This window comes from Bufo gargarizans, chromosome 6, assembly GCF_014858855.1.
Source record: "Bufo gargarizans isolate SCDJY-AF-19 chromosome 6, ASM1485885v1, whole genome shotgun sequence".
Taxonomy (NCBI): domain Eukaryota; kingdom Metazoa; phylum Chordata; class Amphibia; order Anura; family Bufonidae; genus Bufo; species Bufo gargarizans.
This window is the reverse complement of record NC_058085.1, coordinates 350,908,459-350,931,043: the sequence shown is the minus strand read 5'-3', so window position 1 is coordinate 350,931,043 and position 22,585 is coordinate 350,908,459. Positions and strand designations below refer to the sequence as shown.

The 22,585-nt window shown below is 42.3% G+C and overlaps 1 protein-coding gene across 3 annotated transcripts in view; it reads left to right on the top strand.

Moving 5' to 3' along the window:
• Window positions 1-5,429: 5,429 nt before the first annotated feature.
• Window positions 5,430-22,585, top strand: part of LOC122940792 (alpha-2-macroglobulin-like protein 1) — a 231,912-nt gene continuing 214,756 nt past the window's right edge. For all 3 annotated transcript variants that reach the window (XM_044297555.1, XM_044297554.1, XM_044297553.1), the window contains exon 1: window positions 5,430-5,564. In XM_044297555.1, coding sequence (XP_044153490.1) covers window positions 5,494-5,564 — 71 coding nt within the window. In that variant the 5' untranslated portion in view covers window positions 5,430-5,493. The remainder of the gene's footprint in view (window positions 5,565-22,585) is intronic.

Genomic DNA, 22,585 nt, shown 5'->3' with positions numbered 1-22,585 from the left:
GTGGAACAATGGAGTTCCAGGAAGTGCAGGGGCGTCAAACGGCCGCTGGCTATGTCCAGATGTTGCAGAGAGCATTCCTCATGACTTAGGGCCCTCGTTTGTGTGGTAACGACTGGGTTTTTCAACAGGACAACGCTACAGTACACAATGCCCGCAGGACAAGGTACTTCTTCCAGGAGAATAACATCACTCTTTTGGCCCATCCTGCGTGTTCCCCTGATCTAAATCCAATTTTGAACATTTGGAGATGGATGGATGGCAAGGGAAGTTTACAAAAATGGACAACAGTTCCAGACAGTAGATGGCCTTCGTGCAGCCGTCTTCACCACTTGGAGAAATGTTCCCACTCACCTCATGGAAACGCTTGCATCAAGCATGCCGAAACGAATTTTTAAAGTGATAAACAATAACGGCGGAGTTCATGTTTGGAAGTTGGATTTCTGTTTTGGGGGGGGTTTAGTTTTTTTTTGGAGGTGTGGTCCTAAACTTTTGATCAGCTGAGAAACAGCCTGTTTCAGTTTATTCGTTGTTTTCATTCAATAGAATGCTCAAAAAATGTTTTGTCTGACTCCCATTTCTTCTTGTTGCATGTTGAAGCTCCACTTGGAACCTTGTTAAGATCCAGCCATGCTAAATATGATTTTTTGAAATTTTTCAAGTGGTCTTGAACTTTTGATCAGGACTGTATCATAAAAAAGGGTCTGCCTATGACATTACTTAATTTTCTTAGAAAACAGGGGTGTATGTCACTTGTTCCCAACAATTTGTCTATTTTAATCTTTTTAAGATGCTGCTGTACTTCTTCCTGGGTTAGACAAGCCAAATTTAAAAAGAAATTTACTTTTACATTCTGCATTTCATCTGACAGTTGACAGCTCTCTGCAACTCCCCTCTTATCATTCTGTAAAGGGCCTACACCTTCAGATTTATACTTTTTGCCATTTATATAATTGAAGAACATTTTAGGGTTAGTTTAACTCTTTTTGGGAATGAATCTCTCTGTCTCCAGTTTAGCTGCTTTTATTTGTCTTTTACATATTCTATTGTTCCCTTATAGTTTTTCACTGCTTCCTTTCTATCATCCTGTTTTAGTTATTTAAATGCTTAATTTTTGTCCTTTATTGCGTCCTTTACATTTCTATTTACCCACATAGTTATTTTTATTTTTTACACCCTTTTCTTCCAATAAGGTATGTTCCTCTCACAATTAGAGTTAAAGATGCTTTTAAAAATATCCAATTTTATGGCTGCATTTTAACTTTTTAGGACATTGTCCCAGATAGTTAGGCCAATGGTCTCTCTTACCCTGGGTTCACACCTGAGCGTTTTACGCGCGTTTTTGTCGCGCGTTTTTATGCGCGTTTTTTGTAATAGTAAACGCGCGTTTGACGCGCGTTTGTGTCATTGACTGCAGTGTCCTATGGCCACAAACGCGCGTCAAAACGCCCCAAAGAAGCTCAAGTACTTGTTTGAGCGTCGGGCGTTTTACAGCGCGTTCGTACGCGCTGTAAAACGCCCAGGTGTAAACCATTCCCATAGGGAAGCATTGGATTTCATGTCTTGAGCGTTTTACAGCGCGTTTGAACGCGCTGTAAAACGCTCAGGTGTGAACCCAGGGTTAGGCTACTTTCACATTAGCGTTTTTGCTGGATCTGGCAGGGATCAGCAAAAACACTTCTGTTATGGTAACACAACCAGCTGCATCCGTACTGAACGGATCTAGTTGTCTCATCTCTCTTGTTCATTTTAGAGATTATACATTGGGCATGTTTTGACTTGCATTGTGTTTCATGCCGGATCCATCTTGATCAGTATCCCATGACGCACATAAAAATGCTGCTCGCAGCGTTTTTGTGTGTGGCATGGGAATGCAACGAAATGGAGCAGAATGCAATCTGGTGCACTCCATTCCGATCAGTTCAGTTTTGTCCCCATTGACAATGAATGGGGACAAAAGTGTTTTCCTACAGTTTTGAGATCCTATGACGGATCTCAATACCGGAGAGGAAAGCTCAGATGTGAAAGTAGCCTTAGTTTGATATTTTTGTGCCTCCCTGAAGAAACACTCTTTTGAATGACATTTGGAAGGTTATTATTTTATGGTAACTATTTCCCAGGTGTCCCCCAACCTGCACATCTGTTGTTCTGTCAGGTCAGGTTAATACTAAGTCCAGTATTTTCCCAGTCTATACCTGTGTAGTTGAAGTCCTCCATGATAATGACCTCATTATGATTTGCTGCCTCATTTATTTCCTTTAGTAGTAGATTTTCTGCAGACTCTGGTATATCAGGTGGCTTCTAACAAACTCCTATCAGTATTTTATTATTGTTTTTGCCTCCATGCATTTCTACCCACAGTGATACCGCAGGTTCATATCCCTCACTTATATCTTCCCATAGTGTGGGCTTTAGAGAAGACTTTACATAAAGTCCCTGTGCCTAATATGCAATTATCTAAACTGAGCTTTGTGAGGGCTTACTTTTTGTAGGATCAGTTGCCATCATTATTGGTTCTATTTTGAGTACATATGTCTTTTTGATCACTTTTTATTTCACTTTTTGAACTTTAAATATTTTATTTATAATACAAAAATACATATCCATATAACATTTATAATATTATAAAATCCTTAAGTCCGTAAGTTTCTGATTTATAAGCATGGTTAATAATAATTTCATACAAATACCCATACCTATGGGGATAATACAGGTCAAATGGAGATCTCACTTGCTGAGAGGAGAGCGGGATTTATTTCACTTTTTGGGAAGCAGGATAAAAAGAAGGCAGCAACTCTGCAAACTCTGGCAGGGCTCTTTTGGAACAAAGGGGGTAATTTACTATTATAGAAATATGCATAAATTAGGCGTATTTCAGATGCTAAGCACTTTGCCTTGCTCACGCCAGGTCTAAAATCATGGGCGTTGCCTGTGCGGGGAAGGGGACGGGCCGGTAAGTCAAGTCCCATAATGATTCTTATCTAATGATTGCTTGGTATTGTTACCTAGAAAAACTATTAAAAAGTGTAAAAAAAAAGAAAGTTATTAAAAAGTTATTAAAAAAATAAATATACAAATTCAACTCACCCCCGTTCCGCAAAATGAAAGTAAAAATACATAAATCATTTTTAAAAATTAACATCATGGGTATTGCCACGTGCAAAAATGTGTGTACTATTAAAATCTAAAAATATTTATCCGATATGGCAAATAACAAAACAGAAAAAAAGTCTACCAATTTATGCCAAATTGAATAAAAAGTGATCAAAAAGTCACACACACACTAGAATGGTATCAATGAAAAAACAGCTTGTCCTTGCAAAAAACGAGTTCTCAAACAGCTCTCTGTACATTTAAAAATAAAAAACTTATAGGGGTCGGAATATGGCAATGCAAAGGAAAATTTTGTTTTTTCAAAAGTTTCACATTTTGTTTTTTCAGTATTAAAACGCAAGAAAAACTTTTTGGTATTTTTGCAATCATTCTGACCCGGAGAATAAATGTAGCAGGTCAGTTTTATCGCTTAGGAAATGTGTAACGGTGTGAAAAAAACCCCCATAAAACTGTAGCAGAATGGTGTTTTTATAATTCCACCCTATTTGGAATTTTTAGAAAGCATCTTGTCCTGCAAAAAAACAAGCCCTCATACGGCTATGTGAATGAAAAAATATGGCTTTGGGAGGGCTGGGAGTGAAAAACTAAAACGGAAAATTACTGGGTCCTGCAAGGGTTAAGAAACATCCTGTGGATATATCATAAATAGTGTTGAGCAAATCGAACCCGACAATGTGGAATCCGACCTGAATTTTAGGATAAATTTGATTTGTCGCAAAACCAAATTTCATTGTGCTTCGTGGTAGCGAATCAATTTTACCAGAAAAAGTGTGAAAAAAAAATTAAAAATCATACTTACCTTCTCCATTTGCTTGCGACGTGCTGGCCGCAGCCTTCTTGATTGGGACTTATGACAGCGTGATGACGTAATCTCGGGCTGCGCGAGATTTTGCGCCAGATCTTCAATCAAGATGGTGACGGCCAGCACGTCACGAGCAAACGGAGGTAAGTATAATAATAAAGTGAAAAGAAGTGGCGCACTGGATTGGTGCTAACAACTGGAGAGGTGCTCTCAGTAAAAAGGACTCACCCTTCCTTTGGTACAATAAAGAAAAATGTAAAACAGATACTGGGCACTCTCTTAATACAGGAACCTCAGTGTGGACCACTGAGGAAGGGGTAACAATAGACCCCGAAACGCGTTTGGTGCTAGGACCCCTGGATGGACTTGGACTCTGTGCGCTGCTCGCATCGAAATTACTCCTGTCTGAAACTGCAGATCCTACACGCACTTCTGAGGACAGGCTGTAAGAGCATATCACGCTCACCTATACAGCAAGCCCAGCGTGGTACAAGGAGTCTGTAAACTTACCCAAGTGCCGGCTCTTAGATCTACGGAGCGGCGCCGGGAAGACAGCTAAGGGATTGTGACTATCTTCAAACATCCCTGAATTACAGCACGGACATAGCGGCGGAGCACAAATATACAGCGAAACAGTGAGTAATTGCGGGACGCCGCTTCAATAGATCACTGCAACACTAACTTTATCGCTATTTAGGTTTGTGGAGAACTTATGTAACACTCCCAAAAACGATCTTTCCTACATCCAAATTAAAGTTGGAGGAACAGCAAATTGGAAATTTTGTTTCCTCCCTCAAATACCCAGAGACATTTTATATTTTATTGATTTTATGTGTGATCGGTACCAATTATTTGAGGAATCTTTTTATCTATATTGTATTTGTTTTATTTATATTGCATGTTTTATTATCATAGGTAGTGAATTACAAAAAAAATAAAAAATAATTTTTATGTGTGTTATTATCAATAAACTATGAGGTTCCTGTATTAAGAGAGTGCCCAGTATCTGTTTTACAAGTATAATAATAATAGTGATAATTTACATAGGACTGTTATAATTTTTTGATCTGTTAATTTTACACTGTGTTTTTACTATCGAATACCGCGATCAAGTATGATTGCGGCATCTGACAAGTACAATAACGTGAAGAGACTCAATCGCAGCTCCCTGTCATTGCACCCACAAATTAAAAAACACATGTGCTTTGTGAAGAAGTAAGTCATTCATCACAAAGCAATTATTTATTTATTTTATTCGCGAAAGCAGCTGAATTGAATTTTCCAATACTTTACTTATCTCTAGTCATCAATGTCTATATTGGAAGGGGTTAAAACTGATCAATATCCATTGTACACATCTATTTCAATTTATCCTGAAATCTGTCCCAAAATGTTTTCTTATCTTTGTGAAATCCCTCTAGAACCTTGAGCTGACCAGCTTGACAAATATTTGATGTGTTGAGTTTGCTGTGCAATCTTCATGCTGTACATACAATTGCAAGACCATGCAGGATATATAAGAGCGAGGCTTGCACATACACGATACGCTCTTATCCACTGCCCTCTCCACCTGCACAATCATGTCCTGGACTAGGACCTTTTGTGTGGGTTTGATTTTATTGCAGATCCTGGGGGCATCTGAAGGAACGCTGTAAGTACAATGGTTGAGTGCTATTTCACTATCACCTTTTCTGTAATACAGTAAGTACAGTATATCCGGCAGTCGGATATGCTCAGTATTAGTGTTATTACAGCTACAAGTCTGTACCCGAGTTAGCCAAAATGGCAGAATATGCCTCACGTATCCGCAGCAGCCGGTCAGTTACCTCTGTGAGAGGTTGGGGGAGTCCGCTGTATTCTTTCATCGCTCCTGTTAGCCAAACCTTATGACATTGCTATATATTTAAAAAAAAACTTTTACTCACAGTAAAAACAACTCTCCTCTGGATTCACAAAGATCATACATTTTCGCAGCAGATTTCAATGCACTTGAATTGATGAAAGCCATAGATTAATTTGCATCAAAACCTGCATTGAAATCTGCATGTAACACAGTAGAACTTCTTAGCAGTTTATGGTGTGAACTTTCATGTAAATTTTGTGCTAAAAAGTTATTTGATGTGTGTACTCACCTTTAGGGCTGTTTCACACGAGCGGATGCCGAGCGTGACATCCGCTACGTGAATGACAGCTGTTGAGGAAGGGTGGCAGGTATGCATAAATATATATGCATGCCTACTGGGGCATACATATGTATATATATATATATTAATGGTGCATAATGGTCCCCTCAGAGGGCGATGTGCGCAGATGTGCCCAGCACCTGCGCCCATCCGCCTCTGATATTCCCCAGGGGCTCATTCATGCCCCTGTGGGAATTCATGTATATGCCCCCTGAATATATATATATATATATATATATATATATGTATATATGTGTGCCCCCTGAATATAATATGCCCCATTATCATATAAAGCTATATATATGCCCCCTGAATATGTGAATCATATAAAGCCCCTTATCATATAAATCCCCCCCCCCTCCTCCTGTTATATGGACCCAGATGCATCAATGTGAATGTGCCCCAAGCATTCACATTGATGTAATCTGGGTGAAGGCGCCAGGATGACCGGACAAGGTCCGGTCATTCTGGTGAACACAAAAGGATTCAAATTCAAAAGAATTTGAATCCTTTTGTTCTAATTATCTGCAGCCCTGCTGGAGATAATTACGCATAATAGAGAGAGAGGAGATACCTCCCCTCCCTCTATTATGCGCATTCCGGTAGCGCAATTACCATTGCGCTGTCCGGAATGCCGATAGCTACTGGCAGGAGATCATAGGATCTCCCGCCTGTCAGCAAGTGCACACGGCCCTGCAGCGCGTGTGCAGGGACGCGCGGGCAGGCGCAGTGACGTCATCTCACCGCGCCGGCCCACGTGTCCTTCACAGTGGTGCGTGCTCGTGCGCCGCTGTGTGGGCGGTACGGCAGTGCGGGCGGCCGGACATATAAGTCCGGCAGGCCCTGCACTTGGTAGAAGAGAGCCGGCCACCCACCCTGACGAATCATCCCCAGGACGACGAGCATCCCCTAAGCAACGAGCGGAAGGACTAAGTATCCCCCCCACTATCCCACCAACGAATTAACCCCACTATACCACCAACGAATCCCCATTACATTAACCCCACTATCCCACCAACGAAATCCCACCAACGTTTTACCCTTTAAATCCCTGACCCCATACTGCCCCTTGTAACCCTATTGCCCTGATTTACCCTAGTCCCTGCCCTGATACCCTCGCTACCCTGTACCTGATATCCCTGATTTACCCTGGTCCCTGCCTGTTGTGCTTACCCCTAGATATTTCCACTGTATAGATCATGGTTAACCCTCGTCGTACCCCATAGGGATAGTAAATAGAACCAGGTGGGTGGGCTGTGAATATACTTGTATGTGTGAATTGTATAGATAGTTTATGGGTGGAATTTGGGAACGTGTAGTGTAGTTTAGGATTGTATATATTTAGTGCTGTATTGTTAGTGTATTGCGTGCGTCAGGTGTTAATAAATACCGTTATATTTGTACCCTTTGTGTAGCGTGTACTTGTTAGCGGTAGTGAGTTAGTTAGGCGCATGCAGCTAGCATAGTGATTAGTGTAAGGCATAGCAAAACTATTGTTACTCTTATATAAAGGTATAAATAGGCAGAGTCATCACTAGACGGCTCCTCCTGTTTAGGAATATTAATTATCAATATTCGCATAATATTGGTGATTAATATTCCCCCTTTACAACAGCCAAGACCCGATGCGGACAGCAGAGGCACGGAGCATTAACATGACTGATAATGCTCCGTGCCTCTCTGTGATCTCTTTACTATGAAATCAGAGTGAGATAAAGTTGTCACTGTGATTTCGTAGTAAAGAGGTCACAGAGAGGCACGGAGCATTATCAATCATGTTAACACTTCGTGCTTCTGCTGTTCGCATCGGGTCTTGGCAATCTTTCACACAGCGGATGTCACGCTCGGCATCCGCTCGTGTGAAACAGCCCTTAGGCTTCATGCACACGACTGTATGTATTTCACGGACCCATTGATTTCAGTGGGTCCTTTGCATTTTAGGGCTAAGTATAGGACATGTGCTATCTTTTTGCTTAACAGACATACGGATGTGGAAAGCACAAGCATCACCCGTGTGTTCCACAAAAAGATAGAATATATCCACAAATTGCACTAAATAGGTCTGTAGAAAAAATGCAGATGGCATGTGGATCTCACCCACAATTTGGGTATCGCAAAAAAGGTACGGTTCTGCATGAGGCCTTAAGCGCATTTTCACACAGCATGTCATTTTGCCGTGTAGGTTTACTGTGGGACCATGGCAGATCTCCAAGGCTGATCTTTGGAATTCTATGGTTTGCAGTTTCCTTTACTGCGGAATCCACCCACAGATTTTTCCCATTTATTAGAACTAATCAGAGGTGTTGCTAGGGTCTCTAAAGATCCAGGGCCCAAGCCACAATTAATATGCTGCAGTTCGTCCGTCCCTCCCCCCACACACCACATTTTGCTGTACTTGCTATACAGCAACACATACCTGTCACATCAGGGGATCCCAGGTGACGTCTCCTCCGATGTAGATCTCTGTCATCATCTTCTCCATTTGGTCCTGACAACTTCTCCCAGCCGCCTCGTCTCTGCAGAGTGTGCCACACAGACATCTTCGCTTCCTCACATTTCTATTATCATCTCCCAACCTGAATGTTATCCTGCTGCTCGCTGTGTTCTCCAATACCCCCAAATATTATCCTGAAGAACAATGAGTGCCCCCAAAGTAATAGTGCTCCTCATAGCCCCACCAATAGTAATTCCCTTCTAGAATGCCCTTATTAGTTATACTGCCCCCTATAGTGCCCCCAACAGTGATATTGCTCCCCAAGAATGCCCTCATTAGTAATACTGCCCCCTATAGTGCCCCGAGCCATGATAACGCTCCCCAAGAGTGTCCCCTCCAGTATTAATAATACCCTCACAGAGCCCCCAGTAGAAATAAGGCCCCCTATTCCCCAAGTGGTAATAAAGCTCTCTACAGATCCCTCAGTAGTAATGAGGCCCCCCATAGTGCTCTTAGTAGAAATAAGGCAGATCTATAAGTCACTTCTATAGAGCCCCCAGAAGTAATAGGAACATCTATAATGTCCCCTGGATTTTCAGTGCCCCCTGTAGATATACAGGGAGTGCAGAATTATTAGGCAAGTTGTATTTTTGAGGATTAATTTTATTATTGAACAACAACCATGTTCTCAATGAACCCAAAAAACTCATTAATATCAAAGCTAAATATTTTTGGAAGTAGTTTTTAGTTTGTTTTTAGTTTTAGCTATTTTAGGGGGATATCTGTCTGTGCAGGTGACTATTATTGTGCATAATTATTAGGCAACTTAACAAAAAACTAATATATACCCATTTCAATTATTTATTTTTACCAGTGAAACCAATATAACATCTCAACATTCACAAATATACATTTCTGACATTCAAAAACAAAACAAAAACAAATCAGTGACCAATATAGCCACCTTTCTTTGCAAGGACACTCAAAAGCCTGCCATCCATGGATTCTGTCAGTGTTTTGATCTGTTCACCATCAACATTGCGTGCAGCAGCAACCACAGCCTCCCAGACACTGTTCAGAGAGGTGTACTGTTTTCCCTCCTTGTAAATCTCACATTTGATGATGGACCACAGGTTCTCAATGGGGTTCAGATCAGGTGAACAAGGAGGCCATGTCATTAGATTTTCTTCTTTTATACCCTTACTTGCCAGCCACGCTGTGGAGTACTTGGACGCGTGTGATGGAGCATTGTCCGGCATGAAAATCATGTTTTTCTTGAAGGATGCAGACTTCTTCCTGTACCACTGCTTGAAGAAGGTGTCTTCCAGAAACTGGCAGTAGGACTGGGAGTTGAGCTTGACTCCATCCTCAACCCGAAAAGGTCCCACAAGCTCATCTTTGATGATACCAGCCCAAACCAGTACTCCACCTCCACCTTGCTGGCGTCTGAGTCGGACTGGAGCTCTCTGCCCTTTACCAATGCAGCCACAGGCCCATCCATCTGGCCCATCAAGACTCACTCTCATTTCATCAGGCCATAAAACCTTAGAAAAATCAGTCTTGAGATATTTCTTGGCCCAGTCTTGACGTTTCAGCTTGTGTGTCTTGTTCAGTGGTGGTCGTCTTTCAGCCTTTCTTACCTTGGCCATGTCTCTGAGTATTGCACACCTTGTGCTTTTGGGCACTCCAGTGATGTTGCAGCTCTGAAATATGGCCAAACTGGTGGCAAGTGGCATCTTGGCAGTTGCACGCTTGACTTTTCTCAGTTCATGGGCAGTTATTTTGCGCCTTGGTTTTTCCACACGCTTCTTGCGACCCTGTTGACTATTTTGAATGAAACGCTTGATTGTTCGATGATCACGCTTCAGAAGCTTTGCAATTTGAAGAGTGCTGCATCCCTCTGCAAGATATCTCACTATTTTTGACTTTTCTGAGCCTGTCAAGTCCTTCTTTTGACCCATTTTGCCAAAGGAAAGGAAGTTGCCTAATAATTATGCACACCTGATATAGGGTGTTGATGTCATTAGACCACACCCCTTCTCATTACAGAGATGCACATCACCTAATATGCTTAATTGGTAGTAGGCTTTCGATCCTATACAACTTGGAGTAAGACAACATGCATAAAGAGGATGATGTGGTCAAAATACTCATTTGCCTAATAATTCTGCACTCCCTGTATTCCTCTCTCCAAAATACAGTCCTATGTAAATAACATCACTCCCCTCCCTTCAGCCCTTCCAACATACAGTCCCACGTAAATAACACTATTTACCTCCCTCCGCCATAGAGTCCCATGTGAATAACATCACACCATTTCTCCAGCCCCCTCCCATATACAGTCCCATGTAAATAACATCCATCTCTATCTACAGCCCCTTCCAAAATGCAGTCCTATGTAAATAACATCACCTCCTCCCTAGCCATCTTCAATATACAGTCCTAAGTAAATAATATCACCCTTTCCAACATGCAATCCCATGTAAACATCACACCCTTAACATTCAGTCCCATGTAAATAACATCATTCCCTTACCAGCCACCTTCACATACAGTCCCATGTAAATAACATCACTCCCTCCCTCAGAACCCTGTAACATTCAGTCCCATGTAGATAATATCACTGTCTCCCCAGGCCCCTCCGACATACAGTCACATGTAAATAACATCACTCCTTCCCATAGCCGCCTCCAATATACAGTCCCATGTAAATAAAATTATCCCCTCCCACAGCCGCCATGAACATACAGTCCCATGTAAACAACATCACTGCCTCCCCCAGCCCCCTCCAACATACAGTCCCATGTAAATAACATCCCTCCCTCCCTTCAGCCCTAACATACAGTCCCAGTTAAATAACTACAACTCTCAGCATTGCTCTGCCTCTCCCTTCACTTACCTCTCCTCATGTAGCAGACATCACCACCGCTTCTTCCCCAGCACTTCTCCTCTTCACTGTGGTCCTCTCCTTCACAGGACCTCATTGCAGGTCCTTCTCAACCATTGCCTGTTTTACTGGTCACATGACCTGTGATGTCACCACAGGTCCTTCAGCTCTTCCAGTGCATTAGATTCAATTGTATTGCCCTCCTGAGGACAGCAATACAGTTGTATATAGCTGACAGGCAGGACATTCGGGGCCTGGGACAAAAGATCAGTGGCTCAGGCCACAAATGTTTTAAACTAGCAATGCTTCTAGAACATTAATCATTGTGAACCCCACACAGTTTCCAAATGAAAAGCATGCCCCAAGAATTCATATTTCAGTTCTTTTTTCACACATTGAAAAAAGTGAGGTGTTTTGTAGCCTGTTTAGATGCAAATACTGAACAATAAGAAAAAAACACAATGATAAAAATACTAAATGATTTCTGGATGTTCGGCAGTTATTCGAATTTAAACATTAGTCCAGTTCATGAATAATTTACAGTACATCTTCTTCGAGCTTGTTGCAAGTCCTCTACTTTGCTTGTTTTTCAGCCCATTCGTTAGCGCAAATAGAAACATCAAGGCTTGCTAAAAATCTCTTTTAACAACGATTCACGTTTTTCAACATTCAAGTTGATTTAATAAAAAGATATAGATAAAAATAATAATAATAATAATAATAATAATAATAATATATATATATATATATATATATATATATATATACACAATGGATATAAAAAGTCTACACACCCCTGTTTAGGCTACTTTCACACTGTCGTTTCCGGGTCCGCTTGTGAGATCCGATTCAGGGCTCTCACAAGCGGCCCAAAACTGATCAGTTTAGCCCTAATGCATTCTGAATGGATAAGGACCCGTTCAGAATGCATCAGTTTAGCTCCGTTCTGCCTCCATTCCGATCTGGAGGCGGACACCAAAACGCTGCTTGCAGCGTTTTGGTGTCCGCCTGACTATGCAGAGCCAAATGGATCTGTCCTGACTTACAATGTAAGTCAATAGGGACGGATCCGTTTTCACTGACACAATATGGTGCAATTGAAAATGGATCCGCCTCCTATTGACTTTAAATGTAAGTCAAAACGGATCCGTTTGAATATTGTTCATGGTAATGCAAACGGATCCGTTCTGAACGGATACAATCGTTTGCATTATAGGTGCGGATCCGTTTGTGCAGACACCAGACGGATCTGCACCTAACGCAGGTGTGAAAGTAGGCTAAAATGTCAGGTTTCTGTGCTGTAAAAAAATGAGACAAAGATAAATAATTTCAGAACTTTTTGTGACCTATAAACTGTACCACTCCATTGAAAAACAAACTGAAATCTTTTAGGTGGAGGGAAGAAAACAAAAAAAATCTAAAATAATGTGGTTGCATAAGTGTGCACATAACTGGGGATGTAGCTGTATTCAGAATTAAGCAATCACATTCACAATCCTGTTAAATAGGAGTCAGCATACAACTGCCAGCATTTATAGTGCCTCTGATTAACCCCAAATATAGTTCAACTGCTCTAGTTGGTCTTTCCTGAAATTTTCTTAGTCGCATCCCACAGCAAAAGCCTTTGTCCACAGAGAGCTTCCAAAGCATCAGAGGGATCTCATTGTTAAAAGGTATCAGTCAGGAGAAGGATACAAAAGAATTTCCAAGGCATTAGATATACCATGGAACACAGTGAAGACAGTCATCATCAAGTGGAGACAATATGGCACAACAGTGACATTACCAAGAACTGGACGTCCCTCCAAAATTGATGAAAAGACGATTAGAAAATTGGTCTGGGAGGCTACCAAGAGGCCTACAGCAACGTTAAAGGCGCTGCAGGAATATCTGGCAAGAACTGGCTGTGTGGTACATGTGACAACAATCTCCCGTATTCTTCATATGTCTGGGCTATGGGGTAGAGTGGCAAGACGAAAGCCTTTTCTTACGAAAAAAAAACATCCAAGCCAGGCTACATTTTGCAAAAACACATCTGAAGTCTCCCAAAAGCATGTGGGAAAAGGTGTTATGGTCTGATGAAACCAAGGTTGAACTTTTTGGCCGTAATTCCAAAAGATATGTTTGGCGCAAAAACAACACTGAACATCACCAAAATAACACCATACCCACAGTGAAGCTGGTGGTGGCAGCATCATTCCAAGGGGCTGTTTTTCTTCAGCTGAAACTAGGGCCTTAGTTAAGCTAGAGGGAATTATGAACAGTTCCAAATACCAGTCAATATTGGCACAAAACCTTCAGGCTTCTGCTAGAAAGCTGAACATGAAGAGGAACTTCATCTTTCAGCATGACAACGACCCAAAGCATACATCCAAATCAATAAAGGAATGGCTTCACCAGAAGAAGATTACAGTTTGGGAATGGCCCAGCCAGAGCCCAGACCTGAATCCAATTAAAAATCTGTGGGGTGATCTGAAGAGGGCCATGCACAGGAGATGCCCTCGCAATCTGACAGATTTAGAGTGTTTTTGGCAAGATGAGTGGGCAAATCTTGCCAAGTCAAAATGTGCCATGCTGATAGACTCATACCCAAACAGAGTGAGTGCTGTAATAAAATCAAAAGGTGCTTCAACAAAGTATTAGTTTATGGGTGTGCACACTTATGCAACTTTACTATTTTATTTTTATATTTTTTCTTCCCTCTACCTAAAAGATTTCAGTTTGTTTTTCAATTGAGTTGTACAGTTTATAGGTCACATTAAAGGTGAAAAAAGTTATGAAATGTCACAGAAACCTGACATTTTAACAGGGGTGTGTATATATATATACCCTCTTCACATTCCAGCAATTCCACCATGCATAGATTTTCTATGTTTACACTTAGCATCATGGCAGGGAAAGTTGTTAAAAGGCAGAGACCCCATTATAACAGTAGTCCTCCAGCTCCTGATTTTCAGTATTAATGTGTCCTCTGAGATGAATGAACCATAACAATAGAGTGTGAGTCCCATGAAGACCCATGCCTGCTATACTAGTTTTCCATGAGTCCCTATGGGTTCCTAAGCTGGCTGAAAATATTTTACCCTTGTGAAATATCTCTGAAACCTTGAACTGACCTGTCAGTACCTACCGTATTTTTCGCTGTATAAGACGCACTTTTCCCCCCCCAAAATTGGGGGGGGGGGAAGGCAGTGCGTCTTATGTGGCGAATACTTCAGTTTGTATACTGCCGACCGCATGCTGCGCAGCGTGGTGGCGGGTGTATTAGTAGGCATGGATGAGGGAGAAGGGGCCGGCATCCAGCTCTTTAACTACAGCGGGCCCGGTGCAGTCACTGTATTCTGCTACACCGGGCCCGCTCACTGTAGGAATCCTAACTGCAGGCAATGCTGTATGCTGATTAAGGTACCGTAACAGTAGTATTTTATGCAGCCTGTACTTACGATACTAACTTTCCGGCAGGCAGGGCGGGCGCTTACAATGTAACTCACTATGTCACGTGCCGGCTCCGCCCACTTTATGAATGAAGGGAGAGCCGGCGCGTGACATAGTGAGTTACGTTTTCAGCGCCCGCCCGCCAGCTCAGCCTCCTGTCTGCTGCCTGCTGGAAAGTTAGTATCGTAAGTACAGGCTGCATAAAAGACTACTGTTACGGTACCTTAATCAGCATACAGCATTGCCTGCAGTTAGGATTCCTACAGTGAGCGGGCCCGGTGTAGCAGAATACAGTGACTGCACCGGGCCCGCTGTAATTACAGAGCTAGATGCCGGCCCCTCCTCCCTATTGGGGGTCATTCTATGGATAGCACTGTTATGGGGGTCTGTGTATGACACATAGCGTAAAATGCAATTTATGTGTCATCAACAGATCCCCCATAACAGTGCCATCCACAGTCCCCAATAACAGTGCCATCTACAGTGCCCCCCATAACAGTGCCATCCACAGTGCCCCAATAACAGTGCCATCCACAGTGCCCCCCATAACCGTGCCATCCACAGATCCCCATAACCGTGCCATCCACAGATCCCCATAACCATGCCATCCACGGACCCCCCATAACAATGCCATCCACGGACCCCCCATAACAGTGCCATCCACGGACCCCCCATAACAGTGCCATCCACAGATCCCCATAACAATGCCATCCACAGATCCCCATAACCGTGCCATCCACAGACCCCCATACCAATGCCATCCACCGACCCCCCATAACAGTGCCATCCCCAGATCTCACATAACACCATTAGGCACACCTTTTGGTTCAAATTTTTATTTTTATTTTTCCTCCTTAAAAACCTAGGTGCGTCTTATGGGCCGGTGCGTCTTATAGGGCGAAAAATACGGTAACAAATATTTGATGTGCTGGATTGCAGTACAATGTTCTCTGTGTGCATATACTGTCCGGAGGTGTAAAGACAATATAAAATATTAAAAATATTCTGGAGATATGAGCGGTTCCTAGAGAACAGGCCCACATCTATCTGACATTAATGGTATACAGTGCCCTGCAAAAGTATTCACCCCCCTAAAGTATTGACTTTCACTGCTATAGGAGTTATGGAAATAGCCCCATGGTGGTAAATGTAGAGTGCATCGGACATCCATGGCCACCTCTCCATTCACCACTATGGGAATGCCTGAGTGCAAGCAAAGTCTGCTGTTGATCGGCTAACCTAATGCCAAGCAGAGAAACTTTACAGAGCAGTGCCAACACAGTTATCCACAGGACTTTGTTCTGGCCCTTCATGTGACCTAACAGGGGACCAGCATCACCATAATGACCCCAGGCTCCAACTCTCTGAAGAGCTGCCAAAGTGACAGCAGGCTCTACACAGGAAAAGCACACTGTAAATTTACAAAACGGCACTATTTAATTGTAGCGGCCTATTTCATTCCAACAAGAAATATATATTCTCAGGACACTTCTGCAGTTATTTCTGGTGAAAGAGAATAGGGGCGTATTTCAATAAAAAATGAAAGATATATACACACTGTTGCAGTTATTTCCACTGATGGACAAACATCTGCCGGGACGGTTCGCGAGCACGATTGCGCAAACACAATCAAATGTTTGCGAACCACAAGTTCATTCCATTCATTTTAATGGCAGGCGAACCTGAAAAACCTTCAGCTCATATTTGCAGCCAAGAAATAATTTTTATAAGAAATAAAAAAGCAGCTGTAGCATGCCCCTAACCCCAATGTACTGTGCCTGCAGCCACTTATTATATATTGTACCACCGCCATACCCCACTATGAACTGTGCCCGCTGCTGATTATTTTATAGTGTACCACTACCTTACCCCCATGAACCGTGTCTGTTGCTGCCTCCTGCAATACAGGGGGTGTGGCAGTGGTACACTTACACTATATGACATGCAGCAGGCACAGTTCACAGTTTATATAAATATATATATATATATATATATATATATATATATAGAAGGAAAGTCCGCAGCACTCCTTTAAGTAAAAAAGTGAATTTTATTCACACATGTCAGACAACGTTTCGGTCCTCTCACAGGACCATTTTCAAGTCAAGTGAACAAAAAAGTGCATAGTGCAAAAATAAATACAACTCTACAGCATGACACAATCCATTATCAGCCAATAGAGTACTAGTGCACTCCCATTCCTGGGTGGACTACAATTCATATAATTAACTTCATATATTGCCGTGCATATCAACTTCAGTAACAGTACATCAGTGTTACATTCAATAGTAATTCATCATAATATGTGTACATAAAGTGTATATAATAAAGTGAACCGTGCAGTTTTTTTAAAAAAAATTCTTGACTTGTATTACCTTGCCTTAAGCCTGCTGGAGAACCGGGAAAATTTGTGGAGAAGGTTTATGGAGAAGGCGTCTCTACATGTGTCTGAACACGCCACTCATCCGCGTCCTCTACTCCTTACTGCGCATGTACTCAGCCCTGTTCCGTTCACGCAGCTTCTAATGCTCCTACGTCACGTCACCTCTATGGTGGAAACCAACGCGATGACGTACGGTCGATCACGTCCAGGCGCCGCACACAGACAAGTCTGCGCCAGCGTATGGACAGATCGTTCACGCCCCATCACGAGTACCTATCCACCATCTTTTTTTAGGTAATGTTTTCGGGCAAAAGTATCATGCCTCCATACCTCAAATATTTATCTCGTCTCCATCTATATACGGCCCGGCACTGGCAAGAAAAGTCAACATCCATCTATGTCATCAGGCAAATCATTGTAGTTTCCATTTAATTCACTGCATATAGAGAGCAGACAACATCAGGGTATAGGCTATGTAAGCTGGGTATCTAGCTAACCATTCCTCCTGTCACCCTAAATTCTACATTTAACCCTTTGGGTTTTAGGGTATCGAGCCGAAAAATCCACCTAAGTTCAGTTTTTTTTAATTTACTTAATCGATCACCTCCTCTTTCCAATGGTTTAACATGATCTATAATCATAAATTTCAAATCACTTTCTTTATGATTTTTTTCGGCAAAATGCTTTGATACAGGCAGATCTCTTCTTTTATTCCTAATAGACTGCCTATGGTTATTTAACCTGGTCTTTAGATCGCAAGTGGTTTCACCAACATATAATTTTTTACAAGGGCACCATAGTACATATATCACCCATGACGAATCACAGGTGAGATAATGCACTATATCAAAGGTCTCACCCGTGTCTGGATGTGCGAACGTCGATCCCTTGGCCATCAGTTTACAGTTCACACATCCCAGACACGGGAAAGAGCCCGTGCGCCTTGTTTTGAGGAATGTCTGTCTGGATTGTCCTTTATCAGGTACTTTGGAGTGTACTACCTTATCCCTGATGTTGCCTGCTCTTCTATATGCCATCATCGGCACACTTCCAAAGGCAGCAACATTTGGGTGTCCACTACTCAGTAGACTCCAATGTCGCCTTATTATTTTTTCAATTTCAGGACTCAACTCGTTATATGATGATACAAACGGCATTCTGTCATTATTTCTCCTAGTTTTCGGGGTCAATAACTCATCTCTAGGGATTTTTTTAGCCCTTTCTGCATGTCTTTTCACTAGCTTTCTAGGGTATCCCCTGTCTATAAAAGATTGTTCCATATTTTTCATTGCTGTACACATATTCTCATCCTTATCAACAATTCTCCGCACCCGAAGCATTTGGCTAAACGGCAGAGAATCTACCATCCTTCTTGGGTGCCCACTGGTAAAATGCAACAATGTATTCTTATCTGTGGCCTTAATGTTTAAATCCATATGCACCTGTTCATCCTCAATGTATACTTGTGTATCCAAGTATTGCACCCGGTCAGTCGATGCCGTTAACGTAAACTGGATCTCCCGATCAAGGGAGTTCAAGTATACGTGAAAATCCATCAACTGATCCATGGTGCCATCCCAAATGAGGAAAATGTCATCTATGTATCTCCACCACGACAACACTTGATTGAAGTGGGGAGATACATAGACGAGACGCTCCTCAAATGACCGCACAAAAATATTTGCATAAGTGGGCGCGGCATTAGAGCCCATCGCCGCGCCCATCTTTTGCAAGAAAAATTGTCCCTGGAACACAAAATAATTGTTCCTATATATATACAGTACAGACCAAAGTTTGGACACACCTTCTCATTGAAAATTGTAAATTCACACTGAAGGCATCAAAACTATGAATTAACACATGTGGAATTATATACATAACAAAAAAGTGTGAAACAACTGAAAATATGTCATATTCTAGGTTCTTCAAAGTAGCCACCTTTTGCTTTGATTACTGCTTTGCACACTCTTGGCATTCTCTTGATGAGCTTCAAGAGGTAGTCGCCTGAAATGGTCTTCCAACAGTCTTGAAGGAGTTCCCAGAGATGCTTAGCACTTGTTGGCCCTTTTGCCTTCACTCTGCGGTCCAGCTCACCCCAAACCATCTTGATTGGGTTCAGGTCTGGTGACTGTGGAGGCCAGGTTATCTGGCGCAGCACCCCATCACTCTCCTTCATGGTCAAATAGCCCTTACACAGCCTGGAGGTCATTGTCCTGTTGAAAAATAAATGATGGTCCAACTAAACGCAAACCGGATGGAATAGCATGCTGCTGTATGATGCTGTGGTAGCCATGCTGGTTCAGTGTGCCTTCAAATTTGAATAAATCCCCAACAGTGTCACCAGCAAAGCACCCCCACACCATCACACCTCCTCCTCCATGCTTCGCGGTGGGAACCAGGCATGTAGAGTCCATCCGTTCACCTTTTCTGCGTCGCACAAAGACACGGTGGTTGGAACCAAAGATCTCAAATTTGGACTCATCAGACCAAAGCACAGATTTCCACTGGTCTAATGTCCATTCCTTGTGTTCTTTAGCCCAAACAAGTCTCTTCTGCTTGTTGCCTGTCCTTAGCAGTGGTTTCCTAGCAGATATTCTACCATGAAGGCCTGATTCACACAGTCTCCTCTTAACAGTTGTTCTAGAGATGTGTCTGCTGCTAGAACTCTGTGTGGAATTGACCTGGTCTCTAATCTGAGCTGCTGTTAACCTGCGATTTCTGAGGCTGGTGACTCGGATGAACTTATCCTCCGCAGCAGAGGTGACTCTTGGTCTTCCTTTCCTGGGGTGGTCCGCATGTGAGCCAGTTTCTTCGTAGTGCTTGATGGTTTTTGTGACTGCACTTGGAGACACTTTCAAAGTTTTCCAAATTTTTCGGACTGACTGACCTTCATTTCCTAAAGTAATGATGGCCACTCGTTTTTCTTTACTTAGCTGCTTTTTCTTGCCATAATACAAATTCTAAATAGTCTATTCAGTAGGACTATCAGCTGCCTGACTTCTGCACAACGCAACTGATGGTCCTAACCCCATTTATAGGGCAAGAAATCCCACTTATTAAACCTGACAGGGCACACTTGTGAAGTGAAAACCATTTCAGGTGACTACCTCTTGAAGCTCATCAAGAGAATGCCAAGAGTGTGCAAAGCAGTAATCAAAGCAAAAGGTGGCACTTTGAAGAACCTTGAATATTGCATATTTTCAGTTGTTTCACACTTTTTTGTTATGTATATAATTCCACATGTGTTAATTCATAGTTTTGATGCCTTCAGTGTGAATCTACAATTTTCATAGTCATGAAAATAAAGAAAACTCTTTGAATGAGAAGGTGTGTCCAAACCATTGGTCTGTACTGTATATATATATATATATATATATATATATATATATATATATATTCTGTAGATTATTTATTATATTATCTATAGATTATTTTTGTAGATAACACAGGATCCATTATTCCCAATAGGTGATTTTACAGCCTGTCTACTTCCTCTTAACATCTGCACAGGTCTCAAAGCATGCCTAGAAAAGTCTTCCATAAAAGTCAATTTTGTCCCCTCAAGACTATTGTATCTATGGCTCATATGTTTTTCTAAACACAGATAGGAACCTGAAAAAATTTTATAAAATAAAAAAACACATGATTTGTAAGAAAATATCTTTACCATAAATACTTAATATTTAAACTGTAATTCCTGTAGGTAGGGACATACATGGAGAGTGAGCCCTGACCTAGAACCCAGACCGCTTTCCCTACCTACTTGCAGTACAAGCCAAAGGTAGCAAGACTGCAACTGGTCAACAGTCTCTGTGCTACTTATGTGCAAAAACAGATGAACACCAAAAGACAAAACAACACTAAAACAGGGTCATATGTAAATGGGGCAGAACCAGACAGGCTATGCAGTACCAAACAAGAGACAGAGAGTGGTCTAAAGACAACCCAAGATAATAAAAACTGACAGACAACGCAGTACCAAACGAGAGACAGAGTGGTTAGAAGACAACTCAGGGTCAGAGGAACCAGCAATACGATAAGCACAGGAACCAGGAATACAGCTAGGGAGTCATAAACTGGTGTCAGTGGCACTGGTGTATGGACAGTAATGGGTTTAAATAGAGAACCGAGTTCAAGAATCAGAGCCTGATTCGTCATGACTCGGCGTTCCATTAGTCAGAAACATTAGTACATAGGAATAGAGCAGCTGAGCAATCAGCCGACTGCTGATCTCCTTCCGAACATGCTTGCTATGGAGAGGGACAGAGCATTGCATTCTGTTGCTAAGGATGCTGTCGCAGCCCCAGGGGGCATAGCTTAGCAGCACCTCTCCCCCTACGTGGCCACGAAGAAGCCAGAGATCGTGCCACTGAAACCCGGACAGGTGAATTTGTGACATAAACAATAGTTCATCTTTAATAATAACACATTACATTTGATACACTATAAATGCCCATATTGGAACTATGCAGTTTACATTTATTACCACTAAAGACTAGAGTTGAGCGAACACCTGGATGTTCGGGTTCGAGAAGTTCGGCCGAACATCCCGGAAATGTTCGGGTTCGGGATCCGAACCCGATCCGAACTTCGTCCCGAACCCGAACCCCATTGAAGTCAATGGGGACCCGAACTTTTCGGCACTAAAAAGGCTGTAAAACAGCCCAGGAAAGAGCTAGAGGGCTGCAAAAGGCAGCAACATGTAGGTAAATCCCCTGCAAACAAATGTGGATAGGGAAATGAATTAAAATAAAAATTAAATAAATAAAAATTAACCAAAATCAATTGGAGAGAGGTTCCATAGCAGAGAATCTGGCTTCCCGTCACCCACCACTGGAACAGTCCATTCTCAGATATTTAGGCCCCGGCACCCAGGCAGAGGAGAGAGGTCCCGTAACAGAGAATCTGTCTTCATGTCAGCAGAGAATTAGTCTGCATGTCATAGCAGAGAATGAGGCTTCACGTCAGCCACCACTGCAACAGTCCATTGGCATATATTTAGGCCCAGCACCCAGGCAGAGGAGGGAGGTCCCGTAACAGAGAATCTGTCTTCATGTCAGCAGAGAATTAGTCTGCATGTCATAGCAGAGAATGAGGCTTCACGTCAGCCACCACTGCAACAGTCCATTGGCATATATTTAGGCCCAGCACACACACAGGCAGAGGAGAGAGGTCCCGTAACAGAGAATCTGGCTTCATGTCAGCAGAGAATCAGTCTGCATGTCATAGCAGAGAATGAGGCTTCACGTCAGCCACCACTGCAACAGTCCATTGGCATATATTTAGGCCCAGCACACACACAGGCAGAGGAGAGAGGTCCCGTAACAGAGAATCTGGCTTCATGTCAGCA